Below are 21,972 nucleotides of genomic sequence, written 5' to 3'. Positions count from 1 at the left end.
TTAAGAAGACTGTTGTCTTGGAGCTCCTCTTGTTCAATGAGCTGCAGCTACCATGCATGGACCTATCCTGGGTTCTCATCCTCCAAAACCTCCAGATGTCATTAATATCCCAGGTCTCAATCATCATGATCATGATCTAAGTGACGTGTCCAGTAAGTCTTCCTGCTGAATCTCTCCCTCCACATCGTCCATACGATTGTGCCATAAACCTCCTTCCAGGTTGGAAACTCATACTGATAAAGTTGGTAGTTTAAATTCATACAGTTGTACTGCGACAACAGAAGGTGAGGCCATTTTGTTTCTGTCATATGAGACATTTTGGTTTGAATTACAGTGCTTTGGTTTTGTTGACATTAAAATTAGCATGCTCTTTGCTCATCTTGATATGTTGCTTTTGTAAATATTGCCCCGTTTAGGCTTTCACAAGTTATCTTGTGAAAGAAGCACCAATTAGACTCAGTATACTTCCAACCCAATTGTGAGGCTGTAATGTCTTTCTTAAACGGTCTTTCCTATCCCAAATCCTGATTACACAACTGGACCACACAGCAGAACTTAATTAATAGCAAAAAAATAAAAAATGTTGTCTTTGCTGCCATCTTGAGGTTCTATTTTTTCTTCTTTTTTCTTGGTTGTTTTTATTTTATTTTAAGCATATTTGAGAATCATAGGCTGGTATTAGTATAGAAACTATCGTAATGCACCTGCATAATTAATTTGGATGTGACTATTAGTAATGTATGAAAATAAAAAAGGTTTTTCCACCAAAGTTCCAACTTACAAAAATTAGTTTTAGATTTCTTTATTTACCTTGCAAACTATTAAGCCTCAGCAATTATTAAGGACTGTTTCTAAATTTTTGCACTCTAAATAGAATGATATGTCTTTAGAATCTCAATTCAAAAAAATAGTAAAAAGTAGCAACTAAAAAGATTGATAGATTCAGAAATGCATGTGAGAATGAAGAAATTGCTTCTGTTGTTATGTCAGTAATCCAGCCCCCAAATAAATTAAAACGCAAATTAAGATTTAATAATTGAATAAATACACAAATTAATAGATAAATAAATAAATAAATAAATAAGATTATTTCCTTCATGTTATGTTTGTTTAAAAACCACACACCAACAAATGTTTTGCTCAGGTGTGAAGAATAAGAATAATAAGGAGATAGACATAGCAGTGAAAAGTCTCTACAATCATAAGAACATCTTGTTGTTGTTTCCCTTTTGGCTTTTCCCATCAGGGGTCACCACAGCGAATGAGTTGCATGGTAAACTTGGCAATGTTTTATGCTGGATGCCCTTCCCGACACAACCCTCTCAAGGCAGCTGGGCTTGGGACTGGTGCAGGGGTGGAGAGGAGAACAGGGAGCAGCCCGGAGTCGAACCCTGGTTTCACGGACGGAAGGCGCCGCAAAACAGCACGAGCTAAACCGGCTCGCGACAATCATAATAACATCTTAACGTGTTTAAAAAAATATTATAAGAACAGATTAAAGACTTTAAAAAAATATATGTTACCAAACTAAGACACAAATATGGTGAGATAGCTGAGTGGTAAAGACGATGACATTTGCAAACAGAGGTTCAGGTTCAAGACCAGTGTTGTAGAATTTTGTAATTCTTTGTTAGCAGCGTGTCCTAAGAGTTCCTTAAGAAGTCTCCAGCTTGTTCAGAACGCAGCACCTCGATTGTTAGCGGGAACTAGAAGAAGAGATCCCACTTGATTTTAGAACCAAGTTCAAGATCCTCCTGCTAACCTATAAGGCCTTACATGGTATATATTACATACCTCTCATTGCCTTACTAAACAGAACACTTCGCAAAATGCAGCACTGCTTGTGGTTCCTAGAATTAGTAAAAGTACAGTTGGAGGTAGAGCGTTTAGCCACCAAGCCCCTGTTTTATAGAATGAACTCTCAGCTCATGTAAGAGAGGCCGACACAGTTTCTACATTCAAAGTTAGGCTCCAACATTCCTTTTTGGACAGGCTTATTGTCAGACTAGCTAGTGTTCAGAGATTATTTACCTTACTCTTAATATGTTTCTTGCCTGCATCTTAACCCATCTTCAACATGACTCGACATGACTCGACATGACCCGACTTGACTCTTGCACCACACACACTTCAAGGGACGATTTGATCAACTGACAAGACCCCCCCCCAAGCCTAGCCCTGACCTGATCCCTCAGCTTAACCCTCACCAGAAGCCAGGGAAACTATGGTGCACAGGGGTTCTGTCCTCTTTTCTCGTCTACTTCTACTCTCCATCTCTCCACTTTTTTTTCATAATTTATTCATCATTTAGTTCTCCATGCCTCTGTCTGGTGCAGTGCGATTCATGTACTGTCCCTCTTTCCCACTCCCGTCCGGTGGAGTGGGAGTGCTTCCAGATTCCAGTTGGCTCGCCCGTGCTCCTGTACCTGACCGTGTACCTTGTCTCTACTACAGCTCCTACACTTGGCTGTGGATCCTGTGTCTGGCTCATCTCGAGCCCCCAGCCATCCCCCAACTCCATCTGGATGAAGCTCATCTTTTGGACTTTAAATGTGTAGTTTTAGAGTTAGATGTGTTAATTCTTCTCTATGAGTTCTGGCATTGCCTGTCCGTCATGGGGAGGATCCCTCCTTCATGTTGGCACCCCTGAGGTTTCTTTGTTTTTTCCAGAATCCATCTTTTTTAAGGATTTTTTCCTTACAACGAAGAGGGATCTAAGGAGAGGGGTGTCCAGTTTTAGTTTATTTAGTTCAGTTTAGAATCTTTCTATTGAATTGTGTGTTCATGATCCTTTTGATTTTATGTTTTACCCTACATCTATCTGCACAAAGCCCATCGGGACGACTGTTGTTGTGATTTTGGGCTATACAAATAAAATTGAATTGAATTGAAATATTGCCTGTTCAGCAATAACGGTTGAGAATTAAATCCTTTGTTTATTTATTTATTTTTACAGCTGTTTTCTTTTAAATACCATGTAGTTACACCCTCCAGTCCGCTAGGGAGCGGTAATGCTCAGCTGAGCCGGCTGCCAACCAACGAAACACCTCCGGGGAAGAACATTTCCACCGACACTTGTTTTGAACGACGCATCACGCAAGCTGCTCTTACACAAGCGTCTGCGCAGGGAAAGAGGTAGTTATTCCTGATTTTTGACTTTATGCCTCATTTTTTGGCTTTTGCATTATAAAAGTGCAGCATATGTTATCAAGCTAGCTGCTGCAAACAGTTTAGTGATATTGGTCAACGGCTATTTAGGTTTAGGACACTTTAGTGCTAGTAGTACTACTAGTAGTTGGAGTTTGAACCGATTAACTGCTGGCTAGACAGTAAATATACAAGACAGATAGAGCTTGTGATGATGTAAATAAAAAAAATGTTCGGATCATCATCATGTGTACTGTGGATGATGATCGGATCGCACAAAAATGTGAACGGTAACGGTCGATAATACAAACCGATCACCAGATAAGTTTCATATTCATTCCCGGTGTGAACTGAGTCACGTCCTTTTCTCATAAATGAAACTCACACAGACACAAAATAAAAAATAAAAACTGCGAGAGCCGAATTTAGGCCCTTGAGCCTGGTCATAATTGTTATTGTGAAGGACCATCAGGCATCTGGTCAGGGACCTCTGACGAACTGATTTTTATTTTTCCTAAAAGAGAAAATAAATTGTAGAAATTCCACCTGTTTATATTGGATCAGATTTTGGCTCATTTACATGGAAATTCATTAGAATAAGGTGGAGAAATGATCAGCATTGGATTCTAAAAAATATTTTAATATTTAGTGTACTTAAGTTAAAAATAAAGAAATAAAAAAGTCTGATAACATGTATCAAAGACTAACAGATACTAACAGCTGCAGATACAACAAACAAAATGATGCATGCTGGGGAAAAAAAGGCAACATTAAATGTTCCAATGGAAAAATACAACAAAACTATAGTGGAAGGGGAACTGAAGATTTACTCAGAAAAAGTAATTTTATAACAATGCACAACTCAAAGCAGAAACCCAAACTAAAAATAGTGTTTATTTGTTGCCATTTGAAGGTCTGAAGAACTAAAGTGACAAAACAAACAACAAACAGTATTTGTGTTTCTATGGCAGAAACAAGCATTTCTATGAATATTTTCTCTAAATTTTTATAAAAATCTGCATAGATCACACTATCTTTGGTAACAACTTTTCAAATCTACAAACCTAAACAGTCAACGTTTTAGTTATTTATAGAAATGCATTTTTTACATCACAAATATATAATAAAACAGAGAAATTTCTTGCATATATTCTTGAAAGATAGAAGGATGTTAGAGTTGTTCAGGATGGTGAGTTGTGCTTTAGTTGTGGAGGTGGGCCTGCACTACAAGGATCAGCTCTGAGCGCCTTCTTATTCGCTGCAGTGATGGACAGACTGACAGATGATGTCAGACAAGAATCTCTGTGGACCATGATGTTTGGAGAGGGCACTGGGATCTGTAGTGAGAGCAAGGAGCAGTCCATTGTGCTGGAATGGAGAGGAATAAAGTGCAGTTGTAGCAAGAAAGAGTGTGAGAGAATCTCAAGTGGAGTGATGAGATTACAGGGGGGGTGAGGAAGGTGGAGGACAACAGTCAAGAGCAGGGTTCTGCAAGCTGAGGCTCTGGAGACGTGTGTGGCTTTTTTACCTATCATTTGTGGCTGTCAAGTTTGAAAAAACTAAGACGATAGTCATTTTAGAACGTAAGGTATACTCATTTAACATGTTTGAATTTAGTCATTACACTAAATCAAAATTCTTTACTAGGAAAATTCTAATATCAAAAGTTTGGTAAAATATTTGACCTTCTGTAAGTTTTTTTTATTATTATATTGGAATAAGTTTCAATCACATATCTTGCTATCTGTAGGGGCTTACTCAAAATAATTATTTGTTAATGCTTCATAATATTTTCTATGTACGGTAATTATAGCCCAATTTTTTAATTCAGGTAACAGCAGCAGTAAGTAGGCACCAAGTAGGGAAAATGCCATCTTTATCTTGTGTTGTTTAAAACTTTGCATTGGAGTACATAAGCTACAGCAAGGTGATCCCTCCCATTTTGCACAGGATGTCTAATTTAAAATAGAACTAATATGACTCAATTTTGGAATTTTAGATTTGGACAACCCTACAAAAGTGGCTAACACACCATATAGTGCACTATGTACTGAACATTTTGGACATGACCTACTATTTCAAAATCCAGGGCCCTAAAAATTTCCCAGAAGTCTCTGCCAGTCTGCATCAATGCTCACTAGATTGGGTAATATAGACAACAATGCATTGTGTTGGAACAATTTTGCGTATGAAGTTATAGTTTATAAACCATCCAAATTTTTATTTTCAGAACATAGTGGGTTTATAAATAATATGTATTAGGTTTTTACTTCAGGAAATCAGTGACGCCATGTGTGCAGTTTAGAAAGAAAAGCGTTTAAAATTCAGGGCACTGGTTAGCCCCGCACAATATCATTTTTTAGTAGTTTGGTAGTAGGGAGAGATTTCAGACATATCCATGGTTCACATGGAAGTGTAGCTTTTTACGCTGGAACGTTTAACAGCCTTACTCATCTTTACTTTTTGTTTTCAGAGAAATAACTTTTGAGGATTCTGTCATGGATTCCCTGCATCCGGGCAAAAAGCCTAACTTTAATCGAGAGCCGAAGCGCAACCAGATTCCATTGCGCTCTCCCCGTCAAAAAGACGCCTATGCCCGGCTCCTTAGCCAGCATCGCACTGGCAAGTTCAGTGCGTTTTTAGAGGAGTATGCCAAGGACTCTGTGCTCAGAAAGGAGGGGGTCGCAGTGCTTGAAGATCAGAGTGGGAGCGTGACTGTACCGCCACAAAAAGTGGAGCATGTACCTCGCGATTACTCAGATTCCACTGACTTCTCGCCTCCCTTTGTGAAAACCAAAGAGTCCTTGTCTTTATACATGAAGAAACTGACCACTAGCATCGCTCAGGAGAGTGAAAGAAAACCAGGTGTCCCTGACGTGCAGCGACATGGACAGAGAAGGGACACGGCCACCAGCCAGGATGCAGATATTGAGTCTGGGGAGGAGCTCGGCTCTGTAAAACCCTCCCACACAAAAAAGCACCAGAAGCAGCAAAAGAAAAATAAAGAGTCAAACAGAGATGCTGCACTGAAGGAGGTTCAGCTCGCTGGTCCGAAAATGCCGTCTCCTAAAAAAGACTTTGCTGGTGTGCAGGAGCAGGACATGGGGAAGAAGCACAAGAGAAAAACGCAGCAGGAGCCCAACCAGGAGAGAATCCAAGAGGGAACTTTAAAATCTGGAGCTGATCCTCAGGCAGCAATGTTCAAAGACAAAACTCCTCAGAATCCCAGAGGTGAGTCATGGCATTTTTTGCTCTTTAAAAAACCTTAATATAAAATTCTTCAAAGGGTGTCTCTTTATTTGAGAGCTTTTACTAGAGATATCTAAGGTTGGAGTGCAAAAATGTCAAGAAAAATTAACCAGATCACACTGGGGGGCTGGCGCTGTAAACAGACCCGGAACCCTCAATTTATGCCATGAATTGAGCGTCGGAGCGGCTTTCGACATGGTGAATTCATTTTGTGCCATAACATTATCCCATAGCTCTCAGTAGGGTGAGTTTTGGTTGATAAAATGAGCGGATATGGGGCAGGAGTGGCTCTGAGCGCTCACTTCTGCCGTGAGCCGCACTCGATGAGGAGCTGTCACGCTGCAGGTGTTCCTTCCCCGGAGGGGAATCCACAAGCGATGCGAGGCCGGAAAGTTTCAACTCTGTCTCCAGATTTTATCTAGGCATATGATAAAAAAAAAAGGGAGTTGGAGTTTAATTAAAGCAACAATACAAAGTTTAGATCGATACTGGTTCAGAGTTCCGGTCTTCCATTTCTCACTCTGTAACTTTTCCGTCACATATGTTATTTATGCTTCGGGTCTAATTACCGGGTTTTATGATGGAGGAAATTGGGCTGTTTTTCCTCATTCTCATTTGATCATCAAACTCACACTACTGAGAGCTATAGGATAATATTATGGGACAAAGTGAATCCACCATGTCGAATGGCGCTCAGACGCTCAACTTATGGCATAAAATCACATTGAAGCTTTAGGTGAGCCGGCTCGCAGGTCTCAGCTCACGGTTGTCAGTTGTGACTCAAATTTCCACCAGATTTGAGACGCATCTCAAGCGTTCGTCAGTTTTTGATCCTTCGATGTCGGCTCTTCCTATCATTGTGAAGCAGAATTCCCCAAGCGTTGGATTGTTCACCCACTAATAGGGAACGTGAGCTGGGTTTAGAGCGTCGTGAGACAGGTTAGTTTTACCCTACTGATGATGACCCATAGATGTACCTGCGTGGTTCAACGTACCTGTGTGGTTACCTCAACATTCTGTGAGTTGCAGGAGTTACAACCCACAATTGCCCATGTGAGCATGTAACCCTGTTTAGGCTGTTTTAAACCTTCTTTTTTTTTAACTCTTGCCTCCTTTTTAGTAGGGAAAAATATAAATTTTAGCTCCAATAAAAATGTCAGTTGTTGAAGTAGGACCAGTACGGTCAAGAGCTTAGCTACAGCCTCACCTTCCCGTCAAAAAACCCACCCAGTTACTACAACTTAAAAATATCGTTCATATTTCAGATCTCCCCCAAAAAACATGTTTTATTTGCCTTTTAAATTACTCTCTGAAATCTTTTTCACCTTCCATTACCAACTTTTTCCAGCTGACAAGTGTAAGAGCAAAAGAGGACGAGGATTAAAGAAGCAAGTCTTTGAACCCTACATGACGTTGGAGGATGTTTCCCACGGTCTCAAACGAGGAGAACTCATTCAGGTGGGAACTTAAGTTAACTTAAGAAAGGGTTATTATAGTTTGAATGGGACTGTGGTGGCACGCCTCGCCTGATCTTATTAAATCATCTCTACGGTCCTTTTAAAATGTCTTATATTGAAAAATAAAACGTCCTGCTTCTGCGTTTCTATGGCTTCCTATTTATTAAAGGTCCTAGCGAACCTTAGTTAGCTTTCCCTTAACGAAAAGTTTGACACTTCTTATTTTTTGATCAAAATGTGAAACAAATAACCTTTTGCCCTAAAGAAAAACGGATAAACGGGTATTTGAGTTACAAATAATAGCTGTTATTAATCTATAATCTTTTAGCTGTTATTTTCCTTCACGTTCATTTAAACGTTTGTCTAATAGGTAAATTTTGTATTTATAAGCTACTATAACTGGCATAACTACTCAGACATGGACAGCTAAATCAAGTTTGATTCTATCTCTTTGACTGAGTTTATTTCAAAGCTAACCAGTAATCTTTTTAATCTGAAAAATACAAAACATTGACTTTTTTTCTTTTCTTCATAGGGTCAGCTAAGAATTAATCCCAAGAAGTACCATGAAGCTTTCATCCCATCTCCTGTAAATCTGCATCTCTTCTTGGATTGAAACAAGACTGAATATATCTGGATATAAGTCCTTCTAATCTTGACCTGTATAAGAAAGTTTGACAGAAAACAACCCACTTTTTTTTCTAGGATGACAAGTGGGATATTTTTCTGGAGGGGGTTGAGGCCCGTAACAGAGCCCTGAACGGTGACATAGTGGTGGTGGAACTTCTGCCTCAAGAGCAGTGGAAGGTAATCACTTACGCCCATCTTTCACAGAACTCTAAAAGTCTAGAATACGAGTGACAATGGTCTGTTTAGGTGGTAAAATCAGATGCAGACTGCGATGGAGCCAGTGAGTCAGAAACCTCAGTGGAAACGACTCGGAACAAGACCCGGGTCCCGAATCCCGATCCCCCCTCGGACAGCGATTGTAATGAGCTTGTCGACAGATGTCAAAAAGTAGCTCTCGTGGACACAGGTAGAGTGAAAGGACTGTAACTGTGTCACATAAAGCAAAGATTTCTCATTGTTATATTGCCTTTCATGTGATGAAAGCAGGAAAACCTCAGGAGGGTTCTTCAACACCACAGACTAATGAAAAAACACTTCAGAAAACGGCTAAGGTGAGCTTTTAAAAACGGTTTCTTCACTCAAGCTTTAACACAAAATGTTCCGTTTTTGAACTCGGTGTCACACAGCCGCTACATACATTTTGCAATTTTTCCACGTATGAAATTTCGGTCTTTCGGGATTCATGCGTGAGATACGACATTTAAAAGTGTTTTTTGCGTTTGTCGATGTGGGCAGATGTCTCTCGAGGGTTTCAGCATACGGGTCTTTGCTTGAAATCAGTTGAGAATTACACAGTTGCCATATTTTGTGTAGTTTATACCCAATTATTACATACATCTTACACAATTGTGCATTATTTTTGCAAGATGCATAAGCAAATTTGTGGCTTTCCACGACCATTCCATGTATGTCTAACGTACTTTTCACATATGTACCACCGATGGGTGGCCCTGCTGCAGCGGTAGGGCGGTCGACCCATGATCATAAGATTGCAGGTTCGATTCCCGCCTTGCGCGCCCATTTGCGAAGTGTCCTTGGGCAAGACACTGAACCCCAACTTGACTCTGGTGGTAGGCAGGCGCCTGTGTTTGGCAGCGGAGCGGCCACCAGTGTGTGAATGTGTGAGTGAATGTGAATGGGCCTGTGACTGTAAAGCGCTTTGTCCTTGTAGGTAGAAAAGCGCAATTTAAGTATACGCCATTTACCATACGCGAATGTATAATTTGTATATCACGTATTGGGTGCACATATCACGCTAAAGTTGCATGATCACCACTAAATTACAGATAAACAGCTCAATAATCACACACGGTTCATGTTTTATGTTGATTTATATGTCTTTTGTGTGGTTTATTCATACTTCTTCTGTGGTTTTAATGTGGCTCATTTGTGATACATCTGTGAACTTTTCATGTAAAGACCACAAGTTTTTTCACGTACATTCACATATGACCAATTTACATCAGTGCAAAACGCACAAAATGTTCGTAGTAGCAGTGTGACCCGACCCGACACAGTTATGTGTTTGATTTTTTTCACAACATTTTTTATTTTTTAAGGTGGTTTACATTGTTGAGAAGAAACACTCCCGTGCTGTGACCGGCTCCCTGAAGTTCTTTCCGGACAAACCTTTTGCCTTGTTCTCTCCTGTGGACCATCGGGTTCCTCGCATCAACGTCCCTCTTTCAGACTGTCCCGAAGACTTTAACATCCGTCCAGAGGTCTACGCCAACACCCTGTTCATCTGTCGGATCACTGACTGGACAGCCGACAACGCCTTCGCACAAGGGTAAATAAAAACGCTAAAAACTTTACTGTCAGTTTTGGTGTCTGTGCTAAATGGTATTTTTTTTCTTTTCTTTTTTTTTTCAGGCGACTTGCTAAGACGCTTGGCCAAGCAGGAGAAATCGAGCCAGAGACGGAGGGAATCCTGACCGAGCACAGCGTGGACTTCTCTGACTTCACACCGGAGGTGTTGGAATGCCTTCCTCAGCCACGTCCCTGGTGCATCCCACCTGAGGAGCTGGAGAAGAGGAAAGACCTGAGGTGAGGACTTTAACTAAAACACCTGGCAAAGTCTTTTGAATGCCCCTCAGTAAATCTTGATGAGTTTCACAAAGCTGTCTCCCACTTTAAGGAGGGACTGCATCTTCACGATTGACCCTGCGACTGCCAGAGACCTGGATGATGCTCTGTCCTGTAAACTGCTCCCAGATGGTGAGATGAAGACATTTTTACAGAATACTGATCAGGGATGGTAATGAAAGATTATATGGAGCTACGTCTTTGCAAACATCCGTATAAATAATTGAATCGCCTTTTTCAAAAACACAGCTGATTTAGTAATCAGATGGAAAACCTTTGAGGCCTGAAGTTCAACCATTTGGTCATTCATATGCCAGTGTTTCCATTCCCCTCACGGTGTCCTGATCTGTTCGGAGGTAACACACAGACCTCTGGAGAGTAGCTCCACCCTGTGTTTTATTACACCCGGGACATGGATTGCTCTTAGAGATAGCAGTGAGAGCTGTTCCACATCATCAGCCATTGGGACTCCGTCTGCCCTCTCTCCACATATCTGACTCAGAGATGCTGTCCTCAGGCAGGAGAGATGGAAAATGTTTCAAAACAGTAACACAACCAAGAACTCTAGAGCTTGTAAGCATTTGATTTCCACGGTAACACCTGGTGAAATGGAGAAAGGGAGACACCACCCACTATATCACAGGTGTCAAGCTCCGGGCCCCAAGGGGCCGGTGTCCTGCATGATTTCTAACCAACCTGCCATTGAAGCTCCTTATTTGCTAAACACACCTGGTCCAGGTAATCAACAGCAGATGAGGCAGGATTTCTGAAAAACCAGCAGAAGGTCGGCCCTCGAGGCCTGGAGTTTGACACCCCTGCACTCCTGGAGTTTGACAACCCTGCACTATATCGACCACTACATCTGCAGACGGCCAAACAGAAATACCACCAGGGAGGGTGTCATTGGGCAGAGTCAGCGACGCTGTCTGAAGCACAGGGCTTTAAGTTTAGGCTATTCTCTTCCTGTGTTATCATGAAACCAAGGGCTGTCAAGTAAGATGTGAGCAGCTTCATGCATCAGAAGCTCAAAGAGCCAGAAGTCTATATATTATGCCAAACTCATATCTCAGAGACACTATGATGGATTTTGGTCTTTTTAACAAATATTAGTGGGCTTAACAAAAAGCCAAATATCAGAACCACATATTTATGTTATTCGCCTGAAAGGGAATTGTAGTTGCATACTTTCCACAAGGAAGGTAAATGTAATTAGATGTTCTTATGTAAGGACTGAAAAGTATCTTGAGCTCCTGTGGCTTTGCTCTTGAAGCACCAGCAGGAGTACATTTTAGTTTAGCTGGGTTTTTTTGCTGTTGTATCTCTCTTTACCACTAGATGGAGATGTTTGCTGTGAAGTAAATGTCAAGATTTTCAAACTCCCAGGCAAACTGACAAAACTTTTTTTGAAGTATTTTTTCTGAACTTATTCTGACGTCTTATTTTTCCAAAGGTAATTTTGAGGTAGGAGTGCACATTGCAGATGTAAGCTATTTTGTGAAAGAAGACACCGCTCTGGATGAAGCTGCTAGCCAACGAGCAACCAGTGTGTACCTGGTTCAGCAGGTGAGCATTTTAGGATTTGTCTGTTTGACAAAACATTTCACCTTTTGTGTAAATTGTGCATTTGTGTTGTTCTGTTCAGGTGGTTCCAATGCTGCCTCGACTGTTGTGTGAGGAGCTGTGCAGTCTGAACCCCGACTTCGACAGACTCACCTTCTCTGTGATCTGGAAACTCACACCTGAGGGAAAGGCATGTTCTCATGAAACTAAAGGCTCCACCCAATAAATATAATAATAAACATTATGTATTTTATTCAAAAAGGGACTTTCAAAACTCCACACAAGAGATTATAATAACATATTTATAAATAAAAAAAAGATAGAGGTGAATAAATTATGACATAGTAACGAATCACAGTTCAGAAAAGTTTGTCCTTATAACAGGGATTTCAGGTGTGCTTTAATGAGGAGAGGATTCAGTGCTTCGGATGAAGGGCCGGGGTTCCAGAGTTTTGTTCTCTGTGGTGCTGAGATGGACAGAAAACACAGTGAAGTAGATGGAGGACAAGGGTCTGAGAAAATGAGTGGATAGGAAGGTAAACATATGGGAGTGAAGGAAGTCAAACATACATGGACGAGAGAGGTGGTGAATAGTCCAAAAAGCATAGAAGAAGATTTTAAATTGAATTGTGAACTGAACATGGAGCCTGTGACGTTTTTCAGGATGTGGTGAAAATATAGAGATTTGGTGACAATGCAGGCAGCAGAGTCTTGGATCAACTGGAGTTTTTGGAGGAAATTTTGTTAAGGAGCAAAGACAAAAGTGTTGCAGTAATCGGTACAGAAAGTAATAAGGCTGTAGACAAAATGAAGTGAAGACAAGACCGAAAACAGTCCGTATTCTAATTGTGTGCTTACAGGTGTAGCTATTGGATTGGTATGGTCCCGTCAAAGATGACACCCAGAATCTTATTCTGAAGGGGGGAAAGGCTGTGAAAGACTCTACACTGACAGAGAAAATTTTCATCTTTAAAGAATGTGGATTCCACCCTGAAAGGAGTTCAGTTTTATCCGTATTCAATTTGAAAAATTCAGATTAAACTGGGATTTCATCTTGAATAGTTGGTGAGAAAAGAGAAAGAGGGGATTAGGTGTTGTTACGGAGGAAAAGTTCATCTGTATTGGAGCTCCCATTCAAAGCTTTGGGGTACACCTAAACTGAAATATTAAATAGAAGCTTCTACTTTGTAATGCTTGAAAAAAAAAATTTTTAAAGCTTCTTTCAAGGGAGATTTCTGAAGAAAAAAAAAACAAAAAAACACTTTCCTTTGTCTCGTTTGTCTAATCTACCTGCCCTTCTTTCAGATTCTTAGCGAGTGGTTTGGCCGCTCAGTCATTCGCTCTTGCGCAAAATTGAGCTACGACCACGCTCAGAGTATGATTGAGGCTCCGGAGAAGCTATTCTCTCCTAATGAGCTGCAGCTTGACAACCCTGAACACCCCATTGACGAGATTCACGAAGCCGTCCTCAGACTGCACTCCATTGCCCAGAACCTACGGCGTCAGCGCATCTCAACGGGGACCCTCAAACTGGATCAGGTCAGCGCTGTTATCTCCTGCTTGTTTTGTGTGCCCAAAACTGTTGATTAGTTTTCATTCATTCCAAAAAAGATTTTCAGAGTTAAATTATTTTCTTTTCCACTTTTGTTGTCTTTTTCAGTTTAGTTCAAATCCACAGATGTGTTAGTCCTTTAATAATAATAATACTTTTAACCTTATAGATTGTTTTGTGTTTTTAATCCAAAAAGTTCAGCTGTCATCTGTGTTTTATGTTCATTTATGTTTGATTCCAGGATCTTTCATATATCTTTTTATTTACATGCCTGCATAATTCAACTTTTATAAACCGTTTTTTCTTCAGGGCGTAAATGGTCATTTGAAGTCAGAAAATGATCAATGATGTACTAAAAGAATTACTACAAAAAGATTTTTTTGTAATGAAGGAAAGAAGATACAAATAAATGTAATGCTGAGGTTTTTAGTGACTTGATTTCACAGAGGCGTAGCTTTGCCAAATCTACGCCTCAACACCACCTCCTCCAAGCTCAAAAACCTGTTGTTGTTTTTTTCTAAATCGTGGTGTTTCCATTAGGCAAATTTATCATCGCAAATTCATAGTCAGTGAAAACGTGCAGACGTATTATTTATTGACTTTAAATTTAAATACGAATATTTTTATTCTGTTGAGTTTTTCAGTTAAAAAAAAGTTCAAAATGGAAATTATGTTTGTCATATTATATATTTCAGATTTTCTTTTTGCTTTTATTTTTTAGGTGAAGCTTTCTTTCAACATTAACAAAGAGAGCATGATGCCAAACAGCTGTAGCGTGTATGAATACAAAGACAGTAACAGGTGAGCAAAATTCTTTCTTCAGTCAGCAGCTGTAAAAAAAAAATGTTTTTTTTTCACTCATAAAACATGTCTGCCCTTTTTAATGCAAATTGCTCCTATGAATTTCCAGGTTGGTAGAGGAGTTCATGTTGTTGGCTAACATCGCCACAGCACACCACATTCATCGCAAATTCCCCGACTTGGCCCTGCTCCGGCGTCACCCTCCACCCAAAACTAAGATGATGGAGGAACTTAAGGAGATGTGCAGCCAGCTGGGGATCGACATTGACTTGAGCTCTCCTGGAGCGTTGCAGGTATGATTACAAATACAGATTCACCAGTGAAGTTATAAATATAAAAAGAACTCTTCCACAATCTAAAAAGCAAAATTACAATATTTATGTCATTTTTTTACTGTGACGTGCAGGAGAGTCTGAACAACCTTACTGGTAAGGATGAGTACTCTGCCGCCCGAAAAGCGGTGCTGACACACCTGTGCTCCAGACCCATGCAGGTCAGTACTAAGTCTGCGTTTCTACTGTAATCCTTTCTTTCCTTTTTTTTTTTTTTTTTTTTTTTTTTTTGGGGGGGGGGGGGGGGGGGAAGTAAATGTTTTCTATTCGTGTTTATTTGTCGTTTCTTTTGTTTCCCAGATGGCGCTTTACTTCTGTTCAGGCATGTTGAAGAACGAACAACTTTTCAAACACTATGCCCTAAACATTCCTCTCTACACGCATTTCACCTCCCCTATCAGACGTTATGCTGACATCATAGTGCACCGGCTGCTGGCATCTTCACTCAGTATGTGTCTCAAAAATGGACCAAAAGCTAGTCTTTATCTTTCAGAAGAATGGAAAGATTTTTTCTTTGATAAAGTATAAAAAAATAAGATCGTGTCAGACCTCAGGATGAGTTTGTTTAACATCTGGTCAAGGCTGAACTTCATGTTGCTGTATGTGCTTTGATTACTCCAAACTTATGTTAATGCCATCGTTTGTGTGCAGAGTGCGGGCCACATTTACAGCTGTCAGCGCAGGAAGTGGAAAAGCAGGCGTTGCACTGCAACAACAAGAAGATGTTGGCCAAGAGAGTCTGGGAGCTCAGCTCTGAGCTCTTCTTTGGACTGCTTGTGAGGGTGAGCAAACTGACTGTACTATTTTAAAGGGCCTATATCAGGGGTGGGCAAACCTTTTGACTCGCGGGCCACATAGGGTTCTAAAATTGGATAGAAGGGCCGGACCAGGAGCAGATGTGTGGAGTGAGAAAAAAAATAACATGGAATCTGGGTGAAAACATTTGGATTGAAAATTATATTTTAAAACAGAAAATTTTAGAGTTTTTAGTTTAAAACTTCTGTTCTTATTTTAGAGCCAAGGGCACCAACGGCTTGATGTACCTCGTGTAAAATTTAGAGAAATCCTGCCTTTATGTTGTGTTTGAATGATCAGAAGAATGAAAAACAACAAATCTTTCAACACCACATGGATGCTAGAGCGGGGGTCCCCAAACCTTTTCTTGTGAGGGCCAAATACGTCATTTTCTTTAAAACTTTAAACTTCTTTTGTCTTTCCTTTATTGTGAAGCCATTTGGTACCTTAAAAGAGTTTTGTAAGTGCTATATGAATAAAGTTTAATTCAATGATGATTGATGAAATAAAAAAAAATTAGACCAATTAACTCTTTATGATTTTCAAAGACAAAAAGTCAGGAAAAGAATACTGATACATTAAAAAAAAAAATTTTTTTTAATAAATAGTTGATCCTTTCCCGTCATAGTCCCGCTGAGACTTTGAGACTATGTCTTCTGCTGCAGCTAAGCATATATCAGTGTGACCTTTTCACCAGTACAGATTTCCCTCATTTATTGCAGGAGTTATAAGTTACGTTCTAAAAATAACCAGTGATCGGTGAAATCCACAGAGTAGGATTACAGACGTTTTATGGTAGTAAAACTCCTCACTGCACACTTTTCTCACACAGACATGAACATTTTCACACTATTCTCTTGTTTAAATCCTCGAAGTTCAAACATTCATTGAAATTAAGTCCTAGATTTTAGAAGTAAAAACAAAGATCTGTTCGCAATCAAAGATTTCTGTAGATCTGAAGAGCTTAGTGTTTCTGTACAGGAGACACGGCGGAGGAGATTGATTGACAGGTTCTCCAGCGAATCAGGACACAGAACAGTGCGCTGTTTTAAAAAAAAAAGCAGCATAATCGCTATAAAACAATGAGCTAAACCGGGAAAGATGAACTGCGACGTAGAAAGGGAAGACCGTCTTCTGTTCTATTTGACAGGGATTTTAGAGGGTTTCAGGCTGGAGCACAGACTGCAGAACTGTGGAATAAAATGTCACGTTCTATGCGGGTCTCGATCGTGTGGCCAGATTAAAAAAACATGGGACTCTGATATTGTTCAGTGGACCGGACCAAATATGGAGCCGGATACGGCCCGCGGGCCGTAGTTTGCCCACCCCAGGCCTATATCATGCAAATTCAACTCTGAGCTTAATTCCTCACTATAAACAACCACAAAGTGGTTTTTTTGATCCATTCAGGCATTTCTGAATATTCCTCTAGAAACCTGCGCTTTAGCACCTGTCCCTACTAATCCACAAAAACGAGTGGGTTGTTCCTGTTAGGGGCTGTAAGGAACGGCCCCTACCAGAAAGAGTCTGCGCTGCCACCACCGCCCCGAGGATAACTCACACGCCCACGTTTTCCGCAGAGCTAGCGGTGATCCGCAAAAAAGCTTTTCTTTTATTTGTACAAAATGCACATCCATCTTTACAAAATTTCACTAGAAAATTCATCATTTCAAGATGTTTGTTTTCGTGGGTGAGACGCAGACACACTGCTGAGGCAGACTCTTGTTGACTTCATGAAACGGGCGGAACCCCCACGGAGCGAAAGTTGGTATCTCAGAGATCGAGTCGTCTTACTTTCAGTTAGGAAAAAATGAACTGTGAAAATAACTCATATTTCATTTAAAAAACTACTGGATTCTCGCCCCACATCCGACTTATTCTTGACACAGGTCAAGTCACCTGGTCCCGTCACTTAATTAAAGCAGCTGCGCCGACTGCTAAATAACCTAAGTGTCTTTTTGCAGAACAGACCACCTAGAACAAACAGAAAAAGAACCTTTGGCTTGAAAAATCTGAAATTAACAGACAGAAACCAGGAGTCTTTTATTTAAAACATGGATTTATTGCTCCAGTGTTTCTCCCACACCCTAATAATATTGCATAATATTCAGCAACAGACTGTCCAATGCTGCGTGGATGCTGCTAATAAAGTCGCTCAAATGGTGGATTTGCATTTATTATATTTACCAAATGTCAGTTTTAACGAGTATTTTTTGTATTTATCCAACACACCTTAAAAGTCGAACGAAGCTGAAGCTGTCGTTTGATTTTTTTTTTAGCTTCTACTTTGACAAGCGTGGTTTAAGGGAAAATGTATCTCACACTTTAATGGTTCCTACACAAAATCTAGCACACAAACAAATATTAAAGCAGCTGCAGATATTTTTAAAGAGGATGAAGATAAACTTTACCTGCAAAGATTCTGGGAAACTGGAAGCTAAAAAAAAAGCAGACGCCGACTTCAGCCTCGTACTGAGTGGTTTGTGAAAATAGTCTGACCTTAAATCGGTTTGCGGTCTGTTAAAAGTGTGGACCACTGATCTAGAACACTCTGCCTTTGTATTGAAGTAAAAAATTAAGTAACTGAAGTCTGAGTATTTTATGAGTGCTGCTCTTGGCAGGAGTCTGGCCCGCTGGACTCGGCAGCCATGGTGATGAGGGTGCTGGATCAGTCCTTCGATGTGCTGGTCATCAAGTATGGCGTGCAGAAACGTGTCTACTGCAAGGTCAGCTCCAACTGTTTCACTGGTATTCCAGATTGTTATTAGATGATTTATGAACATTTTTTTGTTCACAAAAACGACCCCCAAAATGCCACTAATCTGAAGTCTAATACATAGGCTTTCAAATGTGTTTAGAAAAAGTTTGTTTCTAAAGTGTTGTTTTCTGCTCATGCAGGCCACTAAGGGCCTGCAGTCGTTCAGATATCATCAGGTGGGGAAGAAGTCTGAGCTCACTCTGGTTTGGTTACCAGAAAATCAAGATGGTCCCCCTTTTGAGCAGGTGAGAAATTTTAAAGCCTCAGCAGTTCCTGTTTTATCACAAATGTACACATATTAGTTGGTTTTTTTTTATATGAAGTTGTATGTTTTAAAAGTACCGGTAATTGTTTTATTTTTTGTCTTTTCCTATTGAAAGGTCATTTCGATCTTCTCGCTGGTGGAGGTGCAGCTGACATCCGAGGGTTCCCCTCTGAAATACACTGCTCTGCTCAAGAGACCGCAGACCAACGGGGCCTAGAAAGCCCTTCAACTTCAAACTGCGTTTTATTTTTAAAACTAAAAGAAATTTCAGCCTGACACAACTTGTGTGAAGTTTTTTTTTTAATCATTATTGACCTGATGAGGTCAGCTTTACATGGACATGGTAAAAGACTAATGTGTTAAAAAAAGGATATTCTAACGTCTTTTTAGTTTAAAGCTCCTCAAATCAAATTAGAAAATGACTACTGGTAAAATGCAGCCAAATTTGTGTTTCTATTTGTTGTGACAAAACATTAGGTGTTAAAATGATAAGATATTTGTAGATTATTAATCATATACGTATATATAGTCTGAGTAGTTTAGACAAAACATTTACCATCTTTCTTCAAAGCTTTTCCTTAGAATACTTGAATATTCTTTTGAAGTAAGGAGCACAGGCGAATAACAGTGATCAGTTTCTTCCTTTGACAGCCTCACAGAGGCTCACAGGATTTAAAATATCAACATCTGAATATTTCCTGGCCGTGTTTATGTAGTAAAACTTGTGATTTCCTCGTATGAAGTGTTGAGCATCAAAGCTGCTGTCGTGACGTGTACCTCACTGTATTTTCTTGATTTGCCCTTTAAATGAGGCTCATTCACCTACAGTTAGTGTTTTAGCAACATTATTTTTAACCACACTGAGGGAAAACCTGCCCTTGAACTGCTACTTTAAAGTTAATGGCCTTTATTCAAATGAGTGTCAATTTTATTGAGTCCTTTCTCTGCTGCTTTGTTCACACTTTTGTTGATGCGCTTTGTGTGGAACTGTAATTTATATTTATAAATTGACTTTTCTTTTCATAATTGCATAAAAAAATGATTTACTTGACTTTCTTTGCCTGTTTCTGTCCACCAGTCTGATTTTAGTGAAATATTGTCAGTTTTTTGTAGATGAACTGCCAACTTTGTACTATTGTCATTAACTTTCTCCTTTTATATTTTGTTTTGAGGTTATCATAATTAAAAACAAAATGCCACTTACAGTTCTCCTCATCAATTAACATGCAGAATTTGTTAAATTGTGATCATTCCTTAATAAAAACGCACATAATCAGGCAAACTTTCTTTTTTGGTTGGGATTAACCTTTGTTTAATTTTAAAACTATATCCTTTACTCTGAACATTATTGTCTATAATCCATCTAAATACCACCGAGTACCCAGAGAATTCTTTTTAAAAATTTAAATACAAATAAATTTTATTTTAAAGCACCTTTCATGTAAAGAAAACAGCTCAAGGTGCTGTACATAAATGACAAACAAGAATGCAAAAACACCAATCGCCATTTATGCAATAAAATAATTAAATAAGCCCCTCATATGAAAATACACGAGAACGAGCACAAGTAAAAGAGAAATGACTTTAAAAAAGAAAAACTGTTTGGGTGACGGTTAACCTGGTGACCGCCTGCGACTGGTCTGCAGTGAGTTGATTGGCACTGGAGAGGAGGGTCTCTTTTTCGGTGAGTGCATCAGCGAGTTTTACTAATTCATCCTTGAGCTTGGAGACGGTTTCATTCATTTGGTCACAGCGGCAATTTCGACGAGCCGTAGACACCGCCATGAGTGCTGAGAAATGAGGGAGGCCTTCACTTCTCTTTTAAGTTTTTTATTTTAGCAATTTGCTAATTTTATGCCTTTTTTGTTTGGAAAAGACATACATAAAATATGTTAAAGTTATATTTAAATGTCAAAGGGGTTTAATTTGACCTCAATAGGACTTAAGAGTTAAAAAAAAAATACACATTTGAATAGAGAAGGAACTTGGAATGATTCATGAAAATGTGAGGCATCAACCACTGCTGGGTGGAGTCCTGTTTAAGCTGCCCTTTTGTTTTGGTGAAAGGTTTTCCGTTTAGAACGTTTACAACAATAAATATTCAGACAGGTCACAAGCGGATCCCATCAACATTTACAGCCTTTTTGTTTCATCTTAATTTTGGTACTTTTGTCTAAAGAAGGCAAATTCAATTGTAGGATCATACATGACTTGGTTTGACCTTTAACCTAAAATAAATCTTGAATACCAAAACATGATAAGGACAACTGTATAAATACCTTGTATAGCTGGGGGTCAAGTTCTTATGATTTTACTTGTCATTCTAGATGGATCCTGAAGTTGACATGCGCTTTTAGTACATTTTCATGCTTCTTTTTCCTAATGACTGTGTTGGTGGAGTCACACTGGCTGAAGGGAAGGCAATACAAAGTCTAATCCACCTTAGATTAGAAGGCGAACTATGCGCTGCTGATGATTTACCCGGCTACAGTGGCACTGCCCTTTTGTGTTTAGTTTATAAAGCTGAGAAACAGATAAGCTCAGTTTTTATTGTCGACGAGTTTCAATATTATTACTAAACCATTTATTAAACAATTGAGGCTGACCAGAATCATGCAGCACTTCATCAGGTCTGCTAATATTTATATCCTCCTTGCGTCTTTATGAGGGCTGCAATTAGGTCAGAGTTCAGTGACTTTTCATTGGGGGAATTTAATCCCAATGCATGGTTGTTTCCTGTTTTACCCAGAAGCACATGCAGCATCAGCGATGACAAGTTTGAGCTCTCCACTTTGACCACTTTGTAGAAAAATACCTTATCACAGCTGGACATATTGACGCAAATGACTAATCAGTAATGGCAGCCTGCTGCCCTACACAATAGCTGCCGCCTTACAGTCATCAACACAATTTGTGCCTTAAAAAAAAGACCTCAAGGCCTGAAAACTCTTCAGAACCACAGCACAACTACCAAAGAATTGAGGCGTTTGTGAGGACGATGCATTGCTCTGATTTAATCTCATATGTCTATCTTTATTGCTGCTGAGGGGAGATGCTCTGTTGCCTTTTCACGAGTTTACACAGGCAAGGTCCAAAGGCGGCGCATAAATTTATTACAGCATTCTATGACCCTGGAAAATACACGTCAAGGTTGTTTATGCAAAGCCTGATTCAACATAACTACACAACTTCTTTTCTTTTTTTCCATCTTGCGCCACTGTCACGCCTTAAATTGATAGAAATTGGGGTTATTGTGCTGTAAGAAAGGGTGGGATGAGCATCCCGAAAAGGGCACTTCCTTAAAGGAAAGATGATTATTCACCTCTGTAGGTTTCATTTCC

General features: G+C 39.7%; 1 protein-coding gene across 4 annotated transcripts; it reads left to right on the top strand.

Moving 5' to 3' along the window:
* Positions 1-2,952: 2,952 nt before the first annotated feature.
* Positions 2,953-19,834, top strand: dis3l2 (DIS3 like 3'-5' exoribonuclease 2). Of its 4 annotated transcripts, none has more exons than XM_023965084.2 (21): positions 2,953-3,135; positions 6,240-6,378; positions 7,745-7,854; positions 8,389-8,442; positions 8,559-8,660; positions 8,730-8,889; positions 8,970-9,034; positions 10,043-10,272; positions 10,356-10,529; positions 10,621-10,700; positions 12,019-12,131; positions 12,211-12,318; positions 13,434-13,667; positions 14,402-14,481; positions 14,591-14,774; positions 14,888-14,974; positions 15,114-15,261; positions 15,465-15,595; positions 18,230-18,334; positions 18,507-18,611; positions 18,747-19,834. In XM_023965084.2, exons 2-21 carry the CDS (start codon positions 6,249-6,251, stop codon positions 18,846-18,848), a joined length of 2,502 nt encoding a protein of 833 aa, XP_023820852.1. In that variant the 5' UTR covers positions 2,953-3,135; positions 6,240-6,248; the 3' UTR covers positions 18,849-19,834. The 4 variants fall into 4 exon arrangements, with proteins under 4 accessions (XP_023820852.1, XP_023820851.1, XP_011484718.3 ...); XM_023965083.2 differs by having other exon boundaries at positions 8,967-9,034; XM_011486416.4 differs by having other exon boundaries at positions 2,984-3,135; positions 5,621-6,378.
* Positions 19,835-21,972: the final 2,138 nt, after the last annotated feature.

This window comes from Oryzias latipes, chromosome 17 (assembly GCF_053564925.1).
Source record: "Oryzias latipes strain Hd-rR chromosome 17, Olatipes_Hd-rR_3.1".
Lineage (NCBI taxonomy): Eukaryota > Metazoa > Chordata > Actinopteri > Beloniformes > Adrianichthyidae > Oryzias > Oryzias latipes.
This window is presented reverse-complemented; position numbering and strand designations above follow the sequence as displayed.

Coding starts and splice junctions, on each gene's coding strand:
- dis3l2 (XM_011486415.4), top strand. CDS start 5,646: ATGGATTCCCTGCATCCGGGCAAAAAGCCTAACTTTAATCGAGAGCCG. Junction 8,661..8,729: donor TGCCTCAAGAGCAGTGGAAG/GTAATCACTTAC, acceptor TGGTCTGTTTAG/GTGGTAAAATCAGATGCAGA. Junction 9,035..10,042: donor CACTTCAGAAAACGGCTAAG/GTGAGCTTTTAA, acceptor TTATTTTTTAAG/GTGGTTTACATTGTTGAGAA.